General features: G+C 40.9%; 1 protein-coding gene across 1 annotated transcript; it reads left to right on the plus strand.

The window, feature by feature from the left end:
- Positions 1-1,884: 1,884 nt before the first annotated feature.
- Positions 1,885-21,787, plus strand: iffo1a (intermediate filament family orphan 1a). Its single transcript, XM_062990068.1, is given in 10 exon segments — positions 1,885-2,513; positions 5,270-5,491; positions 9,040-9,100; positions 9,271-9,366; positions 9,490-9,639; positions 10,576-10,718; positions 12,044-12,161; positions 17,457-17,549; positions 19,563-19,693; positions 21,602-21,787. Coding segments are annotated over 10 exon segments (1,788 nt in total). The 3' UTR covers positions 21,747-21,787.
- The last annotated feature ends 596 nt before the right edge of the window (positions 21,788-22,383 follow it).

The raw sequence follows: 22,383 nt of genomic DNA on the forward strand, positions 1-22,383 counted from the left end.
CATGCAAAAATCAGTGCTCACTTTACATTTACGTTTACATTTTCAGCATTTAGCAGACGCTCTTATCCAGTGCGACTTACAGAAGCGCTTCCATAGTGAACATTTCATTACTCTAGTTTAAGTAAAACAACAGTCCAAGAACACAAATCTGTTGAAACCCTGTAGAACCAAAGTGGTTTTTTTTTTTTTTTTTTTTTTTTTTAAAGAAATGAAAAAGTGTTAGTTAGTAAGTACAAGTCAGCTTAAGTGCTAAGTAAAAAGGTGATTTTTTAATAGTTTTTTAAAGACAGCAAGAGACTCAGATGTTCGGACAGACAGAGGAAGTTCGTTCCACCACTTGGGTGCCAGAACAGAGAAGAGCCTTGATGCTCGTCTTCCTCTAGTCCTGGGTGTAGGATCGAGTCGAGCGAGACTAGTGGCTCGGAGGTTGCGCGGTACAGAGCGGGGTTTGATTAGACCACAAAGGTAGCTTGGTGCTGGTCCATTTTTAGCTTTCTAGGCGAGCATCAGTGTTTTAAATTGAATGCGTGCAGCTACAGGAAGCCAGTGCAGAGAACACAGCAGTGGGGTGATGTGGCAGTGTTTAGGTTGGTTACAAACCAGGAGAGCAGCTGCATTTTGAATGAGCTTAGATAGCATTTTATTCAAAGTGACTTAACAACAAGACAATGCAAAACCACATGGCTGCGGAAGAAGAGGTTACGGGTACTGGCCTGCCTGCAGTCCTGACCTGCCCCTAATAGAGAATGTGAGGAGAATTTTGAAACAATAAATGTGACGACGACCCCGTACTGTTGCACATCTTAAGACGTGTTTGCAGGAAGAATGGGACAAAATAAAAGCTGAAACACTAAATCACTTGGTCTCCTCGGTGCCAAAACGTCTTTTAAGTGTGGTGAAAAAGAATGACAACATTAAGTGGTAAATGCTTTACTGTCCCAACTCTTTTTGGAATGTGTTGCAGACCTAAAATGCAGGAATGGATGCTTATTAATAAATGAAATGAAGTTGAGCAGATAAAACATGAAATATCTCAGGTTCATCCTGTTTATCTTCACACAAGCTTCATCAGTTCACAAGGTTATATCGAACACAGTCATGGACAATTTAGTATCTCCAATTCACCTCACTTGCATGTCTTTGGACTGTGGGAGGAAACCGGAGCTCTCGGAGTAAACCCACGCGGACACGGGGAGAACATGCAAACTCCACACAGAAAGAACCCAGACCGCCCCACCCGGGGATCGAACCCAGAACCTTCTTGCTGTGAGGTGACAGTGCTACCCACTTAGCCACCGTGCCGCCCATTTGGAGTTGTACGTAGTTTGTTGGAGCAGATTTTCTGAATTAGATTGTGTACATTGCATATTGATGTACACTAACATTCAGTTAGTTTTGCCTGAAGTTAAGCTGACTAACGACCCCCCACCCCCCAAACTGTTGTCCCCCGACCCCGCCTTAATCCCCATTCACCCCTGTAATTCTAACCATGATTGGAACGATACAGTCTGCTGCTGTAATTCACATTATAACCACTAGGGCTGCACCTTTTGTAAAACGGCGCTTCATTACGAGTCACTCACTCAAGAGTCGACTCTGGTGTCGACTCGTTTTCGAAAGCGCGTCACTAGTGTTTATTTGCGAGATCTTGCGGGGGGTCTAGTTCGTTATAGACGGGCATAATCTAAATGCAGTAAAATTATCTAAGTATTATCTATCGATCAGGATATTGAGATACTTTAATGTATTATGCTCTGATGTAATTTATGATCAGACGTCACTCGGCATCACTTATGCGCTAAAGCGTTTATCGTAGGCGAATAATTCAAAGTTGTGATTAAAGAATTCCGTGCTAAAAATTCTACAGCATTGAAATCGGAGTTCATGCCGGATTTTGAGCACTTTCGATTTTCCTACTCCAGAATGAATCCTGTTTTGGGTGGCAGTGCGTACCCGATCCATCAGCCGCAGAATCCGGGAGCGAGTTTATCAGACCCGGGATTCTTCTCTGACCCCGTCTACGGTTCACCCGATCCAGGATTTTACTTCGGAGAACCAGGACAAGGCGGTTTGGATTCGGGCGGACTGTCCCACAGCCTGCCGTATTTACACCTCAGCGGCTCCCCGCACCGCATCCACGCACCGCATCCTCCCGCAGCGGCCCTGCGCAATGACCTGGGCTCTAACATCAGTGTCCTCAAAACTCTCAACCTCAGGTTCCGCTGTTTTCTGGCTAAAGTGCATGAACTGGAGCGCAGGAACAAAGCTTTAGAAAAGCAGCTGCAGCAAGCACTGGAGTCCAATAACAACGACAAGGGATGTGAACATGACCAACCCATCACCAGAGACAGTACAGTCCAGAGCGGCTTCATAGGTGGGTCAATTTCATGCCTATTTTCTCTTTAATTCTTTATTGGGGTGGCACCGAGGCTCACAGCAAGAAGGTCCTGGGTTCGATCCCCAGGTGGGGCGGTGCGGGTCCTTTCTGTGTCGAGTTTGCGGGTTTCCTCCGGGTGCTCCGGTTTTCTCCCACAGTCCAAAGACATGCGAGTGAGGTAAATTGGAGAAACTGTCCATGACTGTGTTTGATATTAAACTTATTGAATTGATGAATCTTGTGTAACCGTAACTACTGCTTCTGTCATGAATGTAACCAAAGTGTGTACAACAATGTTAAAATCCTAATAATACACACATACTGCCATATTCACTTACACCTGGGTGTAGTGTACAATGAGGCAACCCTGACCAGGTAAATATGCCCTCCTCCCATTTATTTAAAGCTCTAAAATAACGTTTGATTGAATTTGCTTCTTTATAATAAGTGTTTTTATTATTAAAATGTATGAATTATCTATAATAAAAAGCATTTGATGTCCTGTACAAGTAAATAAGGTACAGCTTGCAATTTATAACTGTATATAAATGTAATACCCATGCCACCCAATAAACTTCAGACTACAGTGCATGACATGCAGTCCTGGGTTCAATCAGTTTCTGTTCAATCAGTTACTGTCTGAGGAGTTTGGTATGTTTTCCTTGTATTTTTTTTCTCTCAACTGCTAAAACATGTGAATTGAATTGGCAAAATCTGTGACCCTGATCAGAATAATGAAAAGTAATTATAACACTTTAAAAGCGAATAAATAATACATTAAAGAATAAATTCTCACGTATAAACTTTACAATCATAAAATACATTTGTCAGATCTGATGCACAACCCTGTCACAACTATGCAATTTTAGCTTTACATGTAAATAACCGTAATCATTAAATATGTTTATTATGTCAATTATGACAAACTGGTATAATATTTACACACTGATCAGCCATAACATTAAAACCACCTCCTTGTTTATACACGTACTGTCCATTTGATCAGCTCCACTTACCATATAGATGCACTTGGTAGTTCTACAATTACTGACTGTAGTCCATCTGTTTCTCTGTATGCTTTGTTAGCCCCCTTTCACCCTGTTCTTCAATGGACAGGACCCCCACAGGACCACTACAGAGCAGGTATTATTTGGGTGGTGGATCATTCTCAGCACTGCAGTGACACTGACATGGTGGTGGAGTGTTAGTGTGTGTTGTGCTGTTATGAGTGGATCAGGCACAGCAGCACTGCTGGAGTTTTTAAATACTGTGTCCACTCACTGTCCACTCTATTAGACACTCCTACCTAGTTGGTCCACCTTGTAGATGTAAAGTCAGAGACAATCGCTCATCTATTGCTGCTGTTTGAGTTGGTCATCTTCTAGACCTTCATCAGTGGTCACAGGATGCTGCCCACAGGGCACTGTTGGCTGGAAATTTTTGGTTGGTGGACTATTCTCAGTCCAGCAGGGACAGTGAGGTGTTTAAAAAGTCAATCAGCGCTGCTGTGTCTGATCCACTCATACCAGCACAACACACACTAACACACCACCACCATGTCAGTGTCACTGCAGTGCTAAGAATGATCCAACACCCAAATAATACCTGCTCTGTGGTGGTCCTGGGAGAGTCCTAATCATTGAAGAACAGCATAAAAGGGGCCTAACAAAGTTTGCAGAGGAACAGATGGACTACAGTCAGTAATTGTACAACTTCAAAGTGCTTCTATATGGTAAGTGGAGCTGATAAAATGGATAGTGAGTGAGTGTAGAAACAAGGAGGTGGTTTTAATGTTATGGCTGATATACAGTACGTATATATATATGAATAGAAGTATCTTAAACAAACATGTAAAAAAATTATTTTAATATACTCCGACGAGGTGTAACATTATGACCACTGACAGGTGAAGTGTATAACATCGATTATCTCTTCATCACGGCACCTGTTAGTAGGTGGGATATATTAGGCAGCAAGTGAACATTTTATCCTTAAAGTTGTTGTGTTAGAAGCAGGAACTGGGTCGACTGGGTCAAAAAGACGACTGGGTCAGAGCATCTCCAAAACCGCAGCTCTTGTGGGGTGCACTATTAAAAGTGGTCCAAGAAAGGAACCACTTGGTTTGCCGGTGGCAAACCGGCGACAGGGTCATGGGCGGCCCAGGCTCAGTGATGCACATGGGGAGCGAAGGCTGGTCCGTGTGGTCCGATCCAACAGACGAGCTACTGTAGTTCAGATTGCTGAAGAAGTTAATGCTGGTTTTGATAGAAAGGTGTCAGAATACACAGTGCATCACAGTTTGTTGCATATGGGACTGCAAAAGGGAGACCAACACAATATTAGGAAGGTGGTCATAATGTTATGCCTAATCGGTGTATTTCTCCCACTGTAGATGTTAGGTAAATTTGAGATAGGTATAAGCACCACAGACAAAGAAAAGAGGTAAGAAGTCAGTGACATTACTCAGACTGCCTTTTCATTAATACCTCATGGACCTACTAGTTTATGGCCATATTGATTCATAGTAGTTGAGTCAGAAGAAGCTGCATAATTTAGACCAAGTTACATCATCGGGCCAGCGCCCTCTTATAAATATTAGAGAAGACATTCTGGCATTACACAGCATTTTCTGATATTAAATAAAAGCCACTCATGACTACTTCCATATAAACTATTTAATTTGACTTTTTTTGTCATTACCCCAGGTACCATTCCACAGAGGCCGGACCTGCTGCCGATCCCGAATGCAAACGATTTCACATGTGTGACAGGAAGCGTATTAGGACCTCCTCTCAAGCCCAATGACAAGATCAGAAATTTGGACCCACAGTGTGTGATCGACTCAAATTCCAATCTTGCCCCCACTTTTCCCCTCAGCCCTGTATCGGGAAGGTCTACCAGCCCCACACCTCGGTTTCCTCCGGCTCCGAGTTGGTTGTATACACCATATGGAAGGTTCGGCAATGGGCGCGAGTTGAGGGTTTCAGGTCATAGGGTGTCGTGGCCGTATCAGAATGATGCCGGGGTCCAAATCGATACCATCACACCAGAAATCCGGGCCCTGTACAATGTGCTGTCCAAAGTGAGACGAGAAAGAGACGAGTACAAGCAAAGGTCAGTATTCTAACACTTTTTGTACCTTGTCTAAATAAAAAGTCTGCTTTCCTAATATTGTTATATATTAAGGCAGTTGTTCTTAACCTTTTAGACAGAAACAGTTGGAACAGCATGGAAAATGCAAATAATAAAAAAAACACAGAGTTTCTTACATTTACTTTGACTTTTATTTGATTGCAGACAGGATGAATCTGAGATATTTCATGTTTTATCTGCTCAACTTAATTTCATTTATTAATAAACATCCATTCCTGCATTTCAGGCCACACAACAAAAAGTTGGGACAGTAAAACATTCATCACTTTGTATGAATGTTTAGAGAATAGAGAATTCATCACACATTCTCTATTGGGGACAGGTCAGGACTGCAGGCAAGCCAGTCCAGTACTCGTACCCTCTTCTTCCACAGCCATGCCTTTGTAATGTGTGCAGCAGGTGGTTTTGCATTGTTCTGTTGAAAAATGCATGGACGTCCCTGGAAAAGACGACGTCTTGAAGACAGCACATGTTGCTCCAAGATCTCGATGTACTTTTCTGCATTATTGCTGCCATCACAGAAGTGTTAATGGCCTTTGCCAAGGGTACTGACACAGTCCCATACCATGACAGACCCTGGCTTTTGGACTTGTTGCTGATAACAGTCTGGATGGTCCCTTTCGTTTTTCCAAAAAAGACCTGGAATGCTGATTCATCTGACCACAATACACGTTTCCACTGTGTGATGGTCCATCCTAGATGCCTCAGAGCCCAGAGAAGTCGACGCCCCTTCTGGACATGGTTAACATAAGGCTTCTTTTTTTGCACAGTAAAGTTTTAGATGGCATTTGTGCATGTAACTCTGTATTGTAGTGCTTGACAAAGGTTTGCCAAAGTAATCCCTCACCCATGTGGTTATATCAGCTGTTTTTGAGCGGTTCTTGATGCAGTGCCGTCTGAGGGATCGAAGATCACGGGCGTTTAGCTTAAGCTCGCACCCTTGGCCTTTACGCACTGAAATTCCTCCTGATTCCTTGAATCATTTAATGATATTATGCACTGTAGAGGGAGAAATATGCAAATCCCTTCCAATCTTTCTTTGAGGTACATTGTTTTTAAACATTTCAATCATTATCTCACACATTTGTTGACAAACTGGAGATCCTCTGATCATCTTTGCTCATCAAAGGCTCAGCCTTACCTGGATGCTGCTTTTGTACCAAACCATGATTACAATCACCTGTTGACATCACCTGTTTGGAATCACATAATGATTTAGTTTTTCTCACCTCATTACTAGCCCTAAATTGCCCCGTCCAAACTTTTGTTGGAATGTGTTGCAGGCCTGAAATGCAGGAATGGATGTTTATTAATAAATGAAATGAAGTTGAGCAGATAAAACATGAAATATCTCAGATTCATCCTGTCTGCAATCAAATAAAAGTCAAAGTAAATGTAAGGAACACTGTGTTTTTATTTTATTTGCATTTTCCATACTGTCCCAACTTTTTCTGATTTGGGGTTAGTAAAGGTGTATAGATGTGCTAAGGTCTTTGTTTACATTATGATAAATTACACTAGCTCTAGGTATGCACTTGCAATTTGGAGTTGTTACATTATGTACATATATGGGCAAAAGTATGGGGACACCTGACCATAGAGTGTGGCTGAAACACTTTTACTTAATGACAAGAAGGGGTGTCTACATACTTTAAGCCTTATAGTATACATCAGCACGTATTTACATTCACAAGTCAACATGGTTTCCTCTCTTCTTTCTCTTTTGCATGACACAATGACTTTGTGCTGTTAGTTTTTGGACCATTTACTGAAGACTTGGGCCAAATGTGCGTGTTCCAAAATATAGCAAAGATTGAAATGAAATCAGACACACAGACAGAAACACAGAGACAGAAACACACACAGAGACAGAAACACACACACACGTTTCAATTTTAGTTCCGTCCCCTCCCCCTGTGTCTCAGCATCTGCAATGCAGCAGTGGAGTGAGTTCTGTTAGTGCGCGCTCTGTCACAGGATGACAGTGTTACTTCAGAATGAATGTTAGCCTAAAATAAAACGACATACACACTACAATATTTCAACTGAATAATCCATAGCTACAATGTTAAATATAGTACAACCCCAAATCAGAAAAAGTTGGGACAGTATGGAAAATGTAAATGAAAAAAAAACCCAGTGTCACATTGACTTTGACTTATTTCATTGCAGACAGTGTGAACCCAAGATTTGTTTTAATGATTTGTCTGGTCAGCTTCATTTCATTTGTTAATATACCTCCATTCCTTCAAATAAGGCCTCCAACACATTCCAAAAAAATTGGCACGGGGCAATTCAGGGCTAGTAATGAGGTGAAAAAACTAAATAATGATGTGATTTGGTACAAAAAGGTTTGGTCTTTGATGAGCAAAGATGATCAGAGGATCTCCAGTTTGTCAACAAATGTGTGAGATAATGATTGAAATGTTTAAAAACAATGTACCTCAAACAAAGATTGGAAGGGATTTGCATATTTCTCCCTCTACAGTACATAATATCATTAAATGATTCAAGGTCAAGGACGCATGCCTAAGCTGAACACCCACAATCTCTGATCCCTCAAGAACCGCCACTCAGCAATAGCTGATATAACCACATGGGTGAGGAATTACTTTGGCAAACCTTTGTCAAGCACTACAATATAGAGTTACATGCAAAAATGCCACTTAAAACTTTACTGTGCAAAAAAGTAGCCTTATGTTAACCATGTCCAGAAGCGGCGTCGACTTCTCTGGGCTCTGAGGCATCTAGGATGGACCATCACACAGTGGAAACGTGTATTGTGGTCAGATGAATCAGCATTCCAGGTCTTTTTTGGAAAAAAAAATGGATGCCGTGTGCTCCGGACCAAAGATGAAAAGGACCGTCCAGACTGTTATCAGCAACAAGTCCAAAAGCCAGGGTCTGTCATGGTATGGGGTGTGTCAGTGCCCTTGACGTCCAGCATTTTTCAACAAGACAATGCAAAACCACATGCTGCACACATGGCACACAAGGCATGGCTGTGGGAGAAGAGGGTACGGGTACTGGACTGGCCTGCCTGCAGTCCTGACCTGCCCCCTATAGAGAATATGTGGAGAATTTTGAAACGAAAACTGCGACAACGACGACCCCGAACTGTTACACATCTTAAGACGTGTTTGCAGGAAGAATGAGACAAAATAAAAGTGGTAAATGCTTTACTGTCCCAACTTGTTTTGGAATGTGTTGCAGGCCTGAAATGCAGAAATGGATGTTTATTAATAAATTAAATGAAGTTGAGCAGACAAAACATGAAATATCTCAGGTTCATCCTGTCTGCAATAATTTTTATTACTATTTGCATTTTCCATACTGTTCCAACTGTTTCTGATTTGAGGTTGTATGTATTCTCTGATTACAATTAAGTCTAGGTTGAGAAAATGATCTGTGTTTATCGACTGATTGTTAAGATGACACTTGGCTTTCCAAATCTGCACCCACTTTAAATCTCCATCAGTAAATGTTCAATGTATAACTTTGTGTGACAGGTGGGAGGAGGAGTACACAGTACGAGTAGACCTACAGGAGAGGATGGCAGAGCTTGAAGAGGTAAAATGTGACTTTTGACAACCAGCATAACAGCTGTCTTGTGTTATTTATTCAACATTTCTTATTGGCATCCTGTTTAGATCTACACCTTTTGACTTTACAGGGGGTCAGAATGTTTTAGCCCATTGGTGTATAATGAATGTTATGACCTTCTTTTATCATGTGTATAGGATTTGCATGAAAGCGAACTGTGTAAGGATGAACTAACTTTCCGAGTAAAGCAACTGAAAGCTGAGCTGGTCCTCTTTAAAGGCCTTATGAGCAACGTAAGTCATACATGCTAATGCATTTCTATGAAATTTAATTTTGCAAACATTAAAAACATTTAATAGATAAACAAAGGGTTGTTGATTTATAAAAATTGGTTCTGGTAACTCTGATTCTTTTAGAATCTCTCTGAGCTGGACAGTAAAATCCAGGAGAAGGCCATGAAGGTGGACATGGATATCTGCCGACGGATTGACATCACTGCCCGCCTGTGTGATGTGGCCCAGCAGAGGAACTGTGAGGACATGATTCAAATCTTTCAGGTTTGTATAGTGGACATTAATACTGAACCTTAAATATATATATAAAAAAACTCCCTCTGTTCTTTATCTTTATATACTAATAGTAATAATAGTAATAGTAATAATAATAATAATAGTAGTATTAATAAATATAGTAATAATAATAATAATAGTAATAAAAGTAATAATAATAATAGTAATAATACTAATAGTAATAATAGTAATAATAATAATAATAGCAATAATAATAATATTAATAAAAGTAATAATAATAATAATAGTAATAATAATAATAATAATAATAATAGTAATAATAATAATAATGGTAATGTAATAATAATAGTAATATAATGATAATAGTAATAATAGTAATATAATAATAATAGTAATATAATAATAATAGTAATATAATAATAATAGTAATAATAACAGTAATAATAATAATAATAATAGTAATAATAATAACAGCAATAATAATAATTATTATTATAATAATGATTAACAATAGTAATAATAATAATAATAGTATTAATAATAATAATAGTAATAATAATAATAATAATAGTATTAATAATAATAATAGCAATAATAATAATAATAGTAATAATAATAATAATAATAGTAAGAATAGTAGTAATAATAATAATAATAGTAATAATAATAATAATAATAGTAATAATAGTATGACAATAATAGTAATGACCCCCTGCCGAGGGTATTCCTGCCTTGCACCAAGTGTTTCCCAATGGAACCAGGTCTGCTGCAACCCTTACCAGAATAAAGTGGTTAATGAAATGAAATTGATATGGTTGCCTTGGCAGTAAGAGTCACTTACTTGTATTGTAGCAAAAAGGCACTTGTACAGTTTATGTACAGTGTTACCTTATGACCTTTTATTAAGTGCCTTTCTCACTTTACCAGATGGCCACACCACCCTCAACACTACCCCGTCGTTCTCGCAAACAGACCGGTCAGTCTGTCAGGACCAACGACGCTGAGGAACCACTTAGCATTTCTGAGAGTGAGGAGAGCAGGAACAAGGACGTGGAGTTGTGTGGTTCGTCAACCAATCAGGTCAATGAAGAGATGCAGAGGATGCTTAACCAGTTGTAAGTACTTGAGCTCTTGATTCTGCATGGCATTCCAAATATTGTGGTCATAAAAGAATACATAGGATCAGCAACTGTACTGAAACATTTTTTGAATGGTGTTGAGTGGAGGGAATTTTCAACACCATTATCCCACAGCCACCAGTTTAAACTGTTGACACAAGGCATGTGGGATCCATGATTTCATGCTGTTTACACCAAATCCAGACAGCACAATTTGAGATACATCAGACCAGACAATGTCTCTAACCTTCCAGTTTGGTGCGCATACACACTAACTTCAGATTCTTTGTGCTTGGAGGAGCACTGCCAGAGCCCTACAAAATAACCTTAAGTCATTTAGGCTTCTGATGTGCATGTTTCTGACCAAACTGTCAGAAACAATCTCAGTGAAAGTAGCATGATGGCCCAATATTCTCTAGTGGGACCTGTGCTCACAGCCCAGCACTGTGCAGTTTGCCAGAGAACACCAGAATTGGCAGGTCTGCCATTGGCACCCCATTCTCTTCACAAATGAGAGCAGGTTCACACTGAGCACATACCACAGTGAACGTTATGCTGCCTGCAGCATCTCCAGCATGACCAGTTCGGCAGTGGGTCAGTAATGGTCAAGGGAGGCATATCCTTGGAGGGCTGCACGAACCTCCACATAATAGCCAACAGTACTCTGACTGCTGTTCTGCTGTTAGGTAACAGGATGTGATCCTCAGAGCCCAGGGTTCCACCTGGTGCGAGAAAAGTTTGTAGGCAGTTCTCACATTCTCCAGACTGGAATACAATTAAGAACCTCTGGGGCATTATGTATCAGTGCATCCGATGCCGCCAAATAGCACTATAGTCTGTCCAGGAGTTCATTGATGCCCTGATTCAGGTCTGGGAGGAGATCCCCCAGGACACCATTCGCCATCTCATCAGGAGCTTGCCCAGACGTTGTCGGGAGTGCATACAGGCACATGGATGCTATACACACTATTCATTCATTCATTCCGATTCAGGGTCGTGGTGGGTACAATTCCCTGGGTGAAATTCAGGAACCACAATGGACAGGTCGCCAGTTCATCACACCTAGGGCAATTTAGTATCTCCAATTAACCTTACTGCACGTCATTGGACTGTAGGAGGAAACAGGCACCCAAAGAAAAACCCACACAGACACAGGAGAACATGAAACTCCACACAGAAAGGTCCTGGACTGCTCGACCTAGGAATTGAACCCAGGACCTTCTTGCTGTGAGGCGAAAATACAGAGGGGGGTTGCATTTTTAGTTTTGTTGTAAGAGCCTATTGCTTTATGAGACTCTGTATAATGTTTGTGTGTTTTGCAGGCGTGAGAGTGAGTTTGAGGATGACTGTGATAGTCTGGCATGGGAGGAGACTGAAGAGACTCTACTGCTATGGGAAGATTTCCCAGGATACTCAGTGGGTGTGGACACTCAGGGGGAGGTACATAGCTCTTAATACTAGTGTATTGATGAACTGTGGTCTTTGATCTTGTGCAAGATGATTTGATTCTTTGTGCAGTTTAGAGGGTTAGTGTTTGGACAGTAGGGCAAGTATACATAGTCCAGTGTATACACCACTGCATCCGACGCTTTGCATTGCGCTTTGTGATGTAAGACTTGGATGCAGCTGCTCGGCCATGGAAACCCATTCCATGAAGCTCTCTACACACTGTTCTTGAGCTAATCTGAAGGCCACATGAAGTTTGGAGGTCTGTAGCGATTGACTCTGCAGAAAGTTGGCGATCTCTGCGCACTATGCGCCTCAGTATCCGCTGACCCCGCTCTGTCATTTTACATGGCTAACACTTCATGGCTGAGTTGCTGTTGTTCCCAATCCCTTCCACTTTGTTATAATACCACTGACAGTTGACTGTGGAATATTTAGTAGAGAGAAAATTTCACGACTGGACTTGTTGCACAGGTGGCATCCTATCACGGTACCATGCTGGAATTCACTGAGCTCCTGAGAGCGACCCATTCTTTCACAGTCTGCATGCCTAGGTGCTTGGTTTTATACACCTGTGGCCATGGAAGTGATTGGAACACCTGAATTCAATGATGTAAAACAATGCCGTTTTCCTACAAAGCCAAAAATAAACCAGCCCAAAGCTGCCTTAGAGAACATACAAAACCCTTGCTCTGTTCCACGCAACCTTTGAATCAAAAGTCTTGCTTGTCTTGATCCTCCACCAGAACTCAAGGAAGACAGGCATCAAGGCTATTCTCTGTACTGGCACCCAGTGGTGGGACAAACTTCCCCAATCTGTTCAAACATCTGAGTCTCTCACCATCTTCAAATGATGATTGAAGACCCACGTCTTTACTAAGCACTTAAGCTGAGAACTAATGTGCACTTACTAACCTTCTATACTATCTGTCATAAATAATCCTTAATAATACCTTTGCTCTAATGTGGTTTTAGCAGATTTGTAGTCTAGGGTTATGACTACTTGAAATAGAGTAAGTTAATATTTACTATGGAAGCACCTTTGTAAGTCGCTTTAGTCAAGTGTCCTGCTAAATACAAAAAATGTAAATTTTTGGTATCAATGTTGGCATTATATTTGCAGTGGGTGCTTCTCAGCAGCAGGGTCAGGACGGCTAGTAAGAATTAACCAATGGATGAATGCAGCCAAACACAGACACATGCTCATACAAAAACCTCCTTTAGTGCCAGAAAACTCAGACTGGGACGTCGGTTCAACTTTCAAAATCACAATGACCCAAAGCATACAGCCAAAACAAGACTAAATTGGCTTTGAAGCAAATCTCTGAATGTCTCCGAGTGGTCCAGCCAAAGCCCAGACTTAAACCCCATTCAGCAACTATGTAGAAGCCAGAAGATGGAAGTTCGGAGATGCTCGCCATTTAATATAATGGAGCTTTAGAGGGGCTTCCATGAAGAGTGGGATTTTCTGCTCATATCCAGATGTTCAAAGCTTGTAGAGGTGTATTCACACTCTCTTACAGCTGTAATTGCTACCCAGGAGGCTTGGAGCATTGAATAACATTTACATTTTCAACATTTAGCAGACGCTTTTATCCAAAGCAGCTTACAGTACTGTGACAGTATATTGGGTTAAAGGCCTTGATCAAGAGCCCAACAGTGGCAACTTGGCAGTGGTGGGGCTTGAACCAGCAACCTTTCGGTTACTACTCCAGTGCTGTACCCACTAGGCTACAACTACCCCACTAATAAAAAGCCTGAATAATCGATTTCAGTTTTTGATTGTCAGTATTTGCTTTTACTTTGTCATTGTTACCCATTAATCTACACTTAATTACTAATAATGACAATTATATCAATTCAGAATCAACTCCACAACCCAACAAAGTGTGCAAACATCAAGGGGTCTGCATACTCTCTGAATTGGCTGTACATATATTAAACCAGTTTGGTTATTCAGGAAGATACATCATTACACCACACACTGCACTCACTGTTGTGCTAGCCCTAACTGCAGCCAAAACCTAATGTGTGATTTGTCAGACTGCCAGATGTCAATTCGATCATTTTTCTTATTTAGTGACCTATCGTGTTAAATACTGAGCCAAATATGAAGGGCAATGAATATAGCCTGTCAGAACCTGGTATATTTACTTGGTGACTAATGAAATTTCATTTTCCGCATTCTGGCTGAGCAACGTTGCCTCGGTTTATACACTGATCAGCCATAACATTAAAACCACCTCCTTGTTTCAGTCAGCTTCACTCACCATATAGGAGCACTTTGTAGTTCTACAATTACTGACTGTAGACGATCTGTTTCTCTGCATGCTTTGTTAGCCTCCTTTCATGCTGTTCTTCAGTGGTCAGGACTCTCCCAGGACCACTACAGAGCAGGTATTATTTAGGTGGTGGATCATTCTCAGTACTGCAGTGACACTGACATGGTGGTGGTGTGTCAGTGTGTGTTGTGCTGGTATGAGTGGATAAGACACAGCAGCGCTGTCCCTGCTGGACTGAGAATAGTCCACCAACCAAAAATATCCAGCCAACAGCACCCTGTGGGCAGCATCATGTGACCACTGATGAAGGTCTAGAAGATGACCAACTCAAATGGCAGCAATAGATGAGCGATCGTCTCTGACTTTACATCTACAAGGTGGACCAACTAGGTAGGAGTGTCTAATAGAGTGGACAGTGAGTGGACACTGTATTTAAAAACTCCAGCAGTGCTGCTGTGTCTGATCCACTCATACCAGCACAACACACACTAACACACCACCACCATGTCAGTGTCACTGCAGTGCTGAGAATGATCCACCACCTAAATAATACCTGCTCTGTGGTGGTCCTGACCATTGAAGAACAGGTTAAAAGCTAAAAAAAAGTATGTAGAGAAGCAGATGGATTACAGTCAGTAATTGTAGAACTACAAAGTGCTTCTATATGGTAAGTGGAGCTGATAAAATGGACAGTGAGTGTAGAAACAAGAAGGTGGTTTTAATGTTATAACTGATCAGTGTATATTGGGGAAGGGGGGGCATGTTCCTCCCAATACCTAGATATGCTCCATATATACAGTATATACAGTGTATCACAAAAGTGAGTACACCCCTCACATTTCTGCAAATATTTCATTATATCTTTTCATGGGACAACACTATAGACATGAAACTTGGATATAACTTAGAGTAGTCAGTGTACAGCTTGTATAGCAGTGTAGATTTACTGTCTTCTGAAAATAACTCAACACACAGCCATTAATGTCTAAATAGCTGGCAACATAAGTGAGAACACCCCACAGTGAACATGTCCAAATTGTGCCCAAATGTGTCGTTGTCCCTCCCTGGTGTCATGTGTCAAGGTCCCAGGTGTAAATGGGGAGCAGGGCTGTTAAATTTGGTGTTTTGGGTACAATTCTCTCATACTGGCCACTGGATATTCAACATGGCACCTCATGGCAAAGAACTCTCTGAGGATGTGAGAAATAGAATTGTTGCTCTCCACAAAGATGGCCTGGGCTATAAGAAGATTGCTAACACCCTGAAACTGAGCTACAGCATGGTGGCCAAGGTCATACAGCGGTTTTCCAGGACAGGTTCCACTCGGAACAGGCTTCGCCAGGGTCGACCAAAGAAGTTGAGTCCACGTGTTCGGCGTCATATCCAGAGGTTGGCTTTAAAAAATAGACACATGAGTGCTGCCAGCATTGCTGCAGAGGTTGAAGACGTGGGAGGTCAGCCTGTCAGTGCTCAGACCATACGCCGCACACTGCATCAACTCGGTCTGCATGGTCGTCATCCCAGAAGGAAGCTGACGCACAAGAAAGCCCGCAAACAGTTTGCTGAAGACAAGCAGTCCAAGAACATGGATTACTGGAATGCCCTGTGGTCTGACGAGACCAAGATAAACTTGTTTGGCTCAGATGGTGTCCAGCATGTGTGGCGGCGCCCTGGTGAGAAGTACCAAGACAACTGTATCTTGCCTACAGTCAAGCATGGTGGTGGTAGCATCATGGTCTTGGGCTGCATGAGTGTTGCTGGCACTGGGGAGCTGCAGTTCATTGAGGGAAACATGAATTCCAACATGTACTGTAACATTCTGAAACAGAGCATGATCCCCTCCCTTCGAAAACTGGGCCTCATGGCAGTTTTCCAACAGGATAACGACCCCAAACACAACCTCCAAGATGACAACTGCCTTGCTGAGGAAGCTGAAGGTAAAGGTGATGGACTAAACCCAATTGAGCACCTGTGGCGCATCCTCAAGTGGAAGGTGGAGGAGTTCAAGGTGTCTAACATCCACCAGCTCCGTGATGTCATCATGGAGGAGTGGAAGAGGATACCAGTAGCAACCTGTGCAGCTCTGGTGAATTTCATGCCTAGGAGGGTTAAGGCAGTGCTGGATAATAATGGTGGTCACACAAAATATTGACACTTTGGGCACAATTTGGACATGTTCACTGTGGGGTGTACTCACTTATGTTGCCAGCCATTTAGACATTAATGGCTGTGTGTTGAGTTATTTTCAGAAGACAGTAAATCTACACTGCTATACAAGTTGTACACTGACTACTCTAAGTTATATCCAAGTTTTATTTCTATAGTGTTGTCCCATGAAAATATATAATAAAATATATGCAGAAATGTGAGGGGTGTACTCACTTTTGTGATACACTGTATATATATATATATATATATATATATATATATATATATATATATATATATATATATATATATATTAGGGCTGTCGAAGTTAACGCGATAATAACGCATTAACGCAATCTCAATTTAACGCGATTAAGATAAATAGTGCCATTAACGCAAATTCTAGTTCATGTTGAGACTTGACTGGTAAAACAAACGTTTTAATGTCGGACTTGCCACCGTTTTTCATTTGCGGTTTGTTAACAAAATTCTCTTGTCCCAGCAGTTTTTAACATAAGTACATTTAGCATAAAATGTGTTCACCATTTTAATTGTAACATTTCACTTAAAAATCCTTGTTTTCTATAACATTTACACAGATTTTTTTTAATGCGATTAATCGCGATTAACTATATGAAATTCTGAGATTAATCGCGATTAAAAATTTTAATCGTTTGACAGCCCTATCGTTTGACAGTATATATATATTCAACAAGCTTTGCATAATGTTAGTACCCCCCCCCCCCCACCCCCCCATCACATTTCCCCCATTTCCTTCCCCCAATGTTCAATTCATGACTAAGGCCTTGCAGACTACTATCCGGATTTGTTAAAATTTTTCCTTTTTTTTTACATACAGCCAGATGAGTCGCTAGAGGAGGTGATAAAGGACACTGAGTCGCTGTTTCAGTCTCGTGAGAAGGAATACCAAGAGACCATAGACCAGATTGAGGTAAGAGCTTTTAAAATGTTGTATATTTATAGTGTTTTGCCTTTTTTAAAGCTTTGCATTAATATATGTTTTATTTGTGTGACAGTCAGAGATTTAGGGTTTTCTATAAATATTCCTTGATTAGGGTTACAAATGTTTAGAGAAATTTAGGCCATACTCCACATCAAAAAGCTTATAAAATTGTCATTCACCCTTTTCAGCTGTTATAAACATAAGTTATGCTATTAATTATAGTTGTAGAACATAGACAGTTTTTTGGTTCTGTGGTAAGGGGCGATAACACCAAAGATGGTCAAATAGAAGACAGGAAGCTAACAAAAGATCATTTTAGTATCGATAATTAGCTTAAACCATAAGTTTACTTATAAATATCTGTTAATTACCATCATAGCCATCAAATCTTTGGATAGATTTTGATCAACTAAAATTATACACCGATCAGCCATAACATTAAAACCATCCTTGTTTCTACACACATTGTCCATTTTATCAGCTCCATTTAGAAGCACTTAGTTATACAATTACTGACTGTAGTCCATCTGTTTCTCTGCATGCTGTTAGCCCCCTTTTATGCTGTTCTTCAATAGCAGGTATTATTTAGGTGGTGGATCATTCTCAGCACTGCAGTGACACTGACATGGTGGTGGTGTGTTAGTGTGTTGTGCTGGTATGAGTGGATAAGACACAGCAATGCTGATGGAGTTTTTAAACACCTCACTGTCACTGCTGGACTGAGAATAGTCCACCAACCAAAAATATCCAGCCAACAGCGCCCCGTGGGCAGCATCCTGTGACCACTGATGAAGGTCTCGAAGATGACCAACTTAAACAGCAGCAATAGATGAGCGATCGTCTCTGACTTTACATCTACAAGGTGGACCAACTAGGTAGGAGTGTCTAATCGAGTGAACAGTGAGTGGACACGGTATTTAAAAACTCCAGCAGCGCTGCTGTGTCTGATCCACTCATACCAGCACAACACACACTAACATACCACCACCATGTCAGTGTCACTGCAGTGCTGAGAATGATCCACCACCTAAATAATACCTGCTCTGTAGTGGTCCTGTGAGGGTCCTGACCATTAAAGAGCAGGGTGAAAGCAGGCAAAAAAGTATGTAGAGAAAGAGATGGACTATAGGTAAGTGGAGCTGATAAAATGGAGAGTGGGTGTAGAAACAAGGAGGTGGTTTTAATGTTATGGTTATACAGTTTGATCAGTTATTATTATATATACAGTTGCATCACAAGAAATAAGCGTTTATCATGTTTTTTATGTACAAATTTGTTAACAAACAAAGAAAATGAAGAATGTAGTATTAATACTGCCATGTCACATTTACTCTGTACATAATATTGCTGATATTGAAACCTATTGCTAGTCTGTATGACCTACAGTCAGGTCACAACTTGATTAAATTATTTGAAACTCAATACTGACCTTGCATTTGCTTCAGATGTGATCTGTTACATAAACATAAATCATAGAAGTGTTCAAGGCGTGTTGCAACCATGGTAAAAACTAAGGGGCTGACAAAAGCTGAGAGAGATCATTTCATTGCACCAAGACCTTGAACATTTCTAGAGACACCACTGGGAGCACTGTTCAGAAGATCCAAACTTATGGTGCAGCAGCAAACCTGCCAGGCTGTTGCAGGTCATTACAAGACTACTGAGGAAAAAAATGGTTTATAACATGAACAAATTTCTGTTGAAACTTAGGTGCCACAAAGGTCAATTATGCCAGCCCACTATTGCTAAAATCTGGGTTTGAATCTCAGTGGTGCTACGACAGAAATAAAAGTCTAGTGGAAGGGAAGAGGAAGGGGTTGGAAGCCCTGTGATGGATTGGCACCCTGTCCAGGTTTTCTCTGTGGAACCATACCCACGATGACCCTGACCAAAAAAAAATGCGGTTGATTAAGCTGACATTGTATTCGATAGGTTACATGGTAACATTAAAAAAATGTATTATGTTGGTTGGATCTCATGTTAGTGCTTGTTGTTCTACAGCTGGAGTTGACCACAGCAAAGTCGGATATGAACAGGCACCTGCATGAATACATGGAGATGTGCAGTATGAAGAGAGGTCTGGACGTGCAGATGGAAACATGTAGGAGGCTCATTACACAGACTCGAGACAGGTAGCTACAGAAAAAGGACATAACTGTGTGAAATCATAAGTGCATGATACAATGTTTTACATAACATTTGTGCAGGGATAGTGGAGGTATTACATTTTGTGTAAAATTATTGAATTAGACTTGATGAAATGTTTACTCTTAGGCTTTGTAGTAAAACTATTAATACTTTTATGGGCACATGTGGTGCGGCAGTCTAAGGCGCCACCCCGCCTTAGCAGTTTAAGTTTGTAGGAATTTACTATTACTACTGTTAAAGGACCTCTATAAGAATCCACCACTGGTGGGGCAGTTGGGGGCTTCACACAAGTTGGAGGGGTTGTAAGCTAGCCTGCAGCCCTCTTCAGGCAGGGTGGGTGCAAAGCATGAAATAGTGGAATTGCATAAATGAAAAGGATAAACATTTGTGGGAAAAACTAATAGTTTTACCTGCCTTTCAACCTGATATGTTTAAGCTTAAAGCAGGAGGCGATCCTGGTATTATAAATACACTGACATGCTACTAAACATGACTAGTGATGTGCTACATGTACTTTGTTACATTTACTTAAGTAACCTACACATATTTTAGTAAAAACAAATTCAAGGCACCCAGGTGGCGCAGCAGGATATTCCTCTAGCACACCAGCACCGAGATTCTGAACTCCTCTGCATTGCCACCGGTCGGCTGGGCGCCATCTAGCAGGCATAATTGGCAGTGCCTGCAGCAGACACGGTTCTGCTAGGGCGGGATGACCTGACTATGTGGGTGGGGTCTTCAAACGCTGTGTAAGGACCCTGATTAGCAGATAGAGAGGCGCCTGTGCAGAGTGCATAGGTGAAAAAGGGTTCCGCAAAGGGCTGCGCGGGGGTCTGAGGAGGCGTGAGCAGCAATATACCCACCTCAACTGCAATCAGGGATCCACCAGCAGCGGAAAACAAATTGACTACACTAAATTGGGAGAAAATGGGAGAAAATGCATAAATGAATAAAAACAAAATCGATTATAGATTAAATACTTATTTCACTAGATAACTTTTGATTTTATACATTCTGATACATTCTTTATGGGGTTAATCAACACAGTACCCTGTGTGTTTAAACAAGTTCTGGAATGCAGCAGCTCAGAAGGTGGCATATTACTGCATGTAAATAAATCTTACAAATGTAAAACCTTGAGATTTATGTTGATATGATCATTCATTCTACTCATAGTAAGATTAGAATAAATGATCATATTAACAATTCATTCTAATCATGGTAAGATTTTTAAATACTGAACATTGAGTCCAATTTGTATGTGAATTTGTTTAATGCTAACATTACACTGCTAGTCAGCAGCATTTGCTTTCACAAACTAGCCTTTTGTATAGTGTTACATAGTTTGTATATATCACACAACTTAATAAATTTGAATGTGAATGTCACTTATTAAAAGGTTAGTAATTTTTGCCACTTAGGTGGCGCAGCGGTAAAAACACACGCTGGAACCAGAACTGGATCTTGAATACATCGTATCGAATCTCAGCTCTGCCTGCCGGCTAAGGCTGAGCAGCCACATGAACAACGATTGGCCTGTTGTTCAGATATGGGCGGGACTAAGTCGGATGGGGTCTCTCTCCCATGACTGGTGCAATTACGCCAACTCTGCTGGCTGATTGATGGCGCCTGCACAGAGATGAGAAAAGAGTGTCAGGGTGTGTCTCTCCATACACAGTGCTCAGCTGCACTGCACTCGTCAAAGTACTGGTGATAAGATGCATACGGCATGCTGCCTACGTGTCGGAAGGGGCGTGGGTTAGCTTCGTTTAGAAATATTATAAAATACTTAGACTGTATCCCAAATCACTAGTATAGCATGCAGGTGAGTGTCTTGCATATTTTTTCATGGTATACAGTAACATATTGAACTGTTCTTATTTTGTACCTAGGAAATCACCTCTTCTCTTTTCGGTCACTGTGGAGGATGGTGAGGAGAAAGAGAAAGAGAAAAGGAAGAGTTTTCTCCCCGATTATGGCAGAACTGAGTCATACTGCGGCACAGCCAACAACCTCTCTGTCACTCACCCGACCTGAAACAATGCCTTATAGCATTATATATCAGATAATATTTTCATAGAAGCATATATAGTGAAATGCACTTTAAATTAATATTAAATCAGTAATAGCAAACAGTCTTAACATCTACAATTAATACCTAGACTGGGACAGTCCAGTAAATCATTCCTAGTATAGTTTCAGACATGCCACTAGTGCCCCCTAGTGGCACAGATTTTTACTACTTGTATGACACTAAAACTTGAACAAAACATTAAATTTTATTTAAATAAAACTGCATGTAACAGAACTACATGCAACATTTACAGTAAAAGTGGATTATTTAATAAATGGGTCATTAGCTGGTTAGGGTGGCAGGGTACTTTAAATGAAGTTAATGAAGATAAAGTCTTTACTAGTGGAAAGTAATGATAGATAAATGCATTAGGCAGGTGTATTATGTGTACTTTACACACGTGTCATTCTCTGCATTCATTAATACTAAAATAGGCTATCTGCATCCAATTTCTGCCCGTCGATCATCCTCTCACTATTGCTGGTCCCTGCTCCTGATTGAGGAGGACGAGGCTGCTCCACGCCCCCTCCGACACATGCACAGCAATCGAACATCTTATCACCTACACTTGACGAGTGCAGTGCAGTACAGCACTGTGTA

Source organism: Trichomycterus rosablanca, chromosome 2, assembly GCF_030014385.1.
Source record: "Trichomycterus rosablanca isolate fTriRos1 chromosome 2, fTriRos1.hap1, whole genome shotgun sequence".
NCBI classification, from domain to species: Eukaryota; Metazoa; Chordata; class Actinopteri; order Siluriformes; family Trichomycteridae; genus Trichomycterus; species Trichomycterus rosablanca.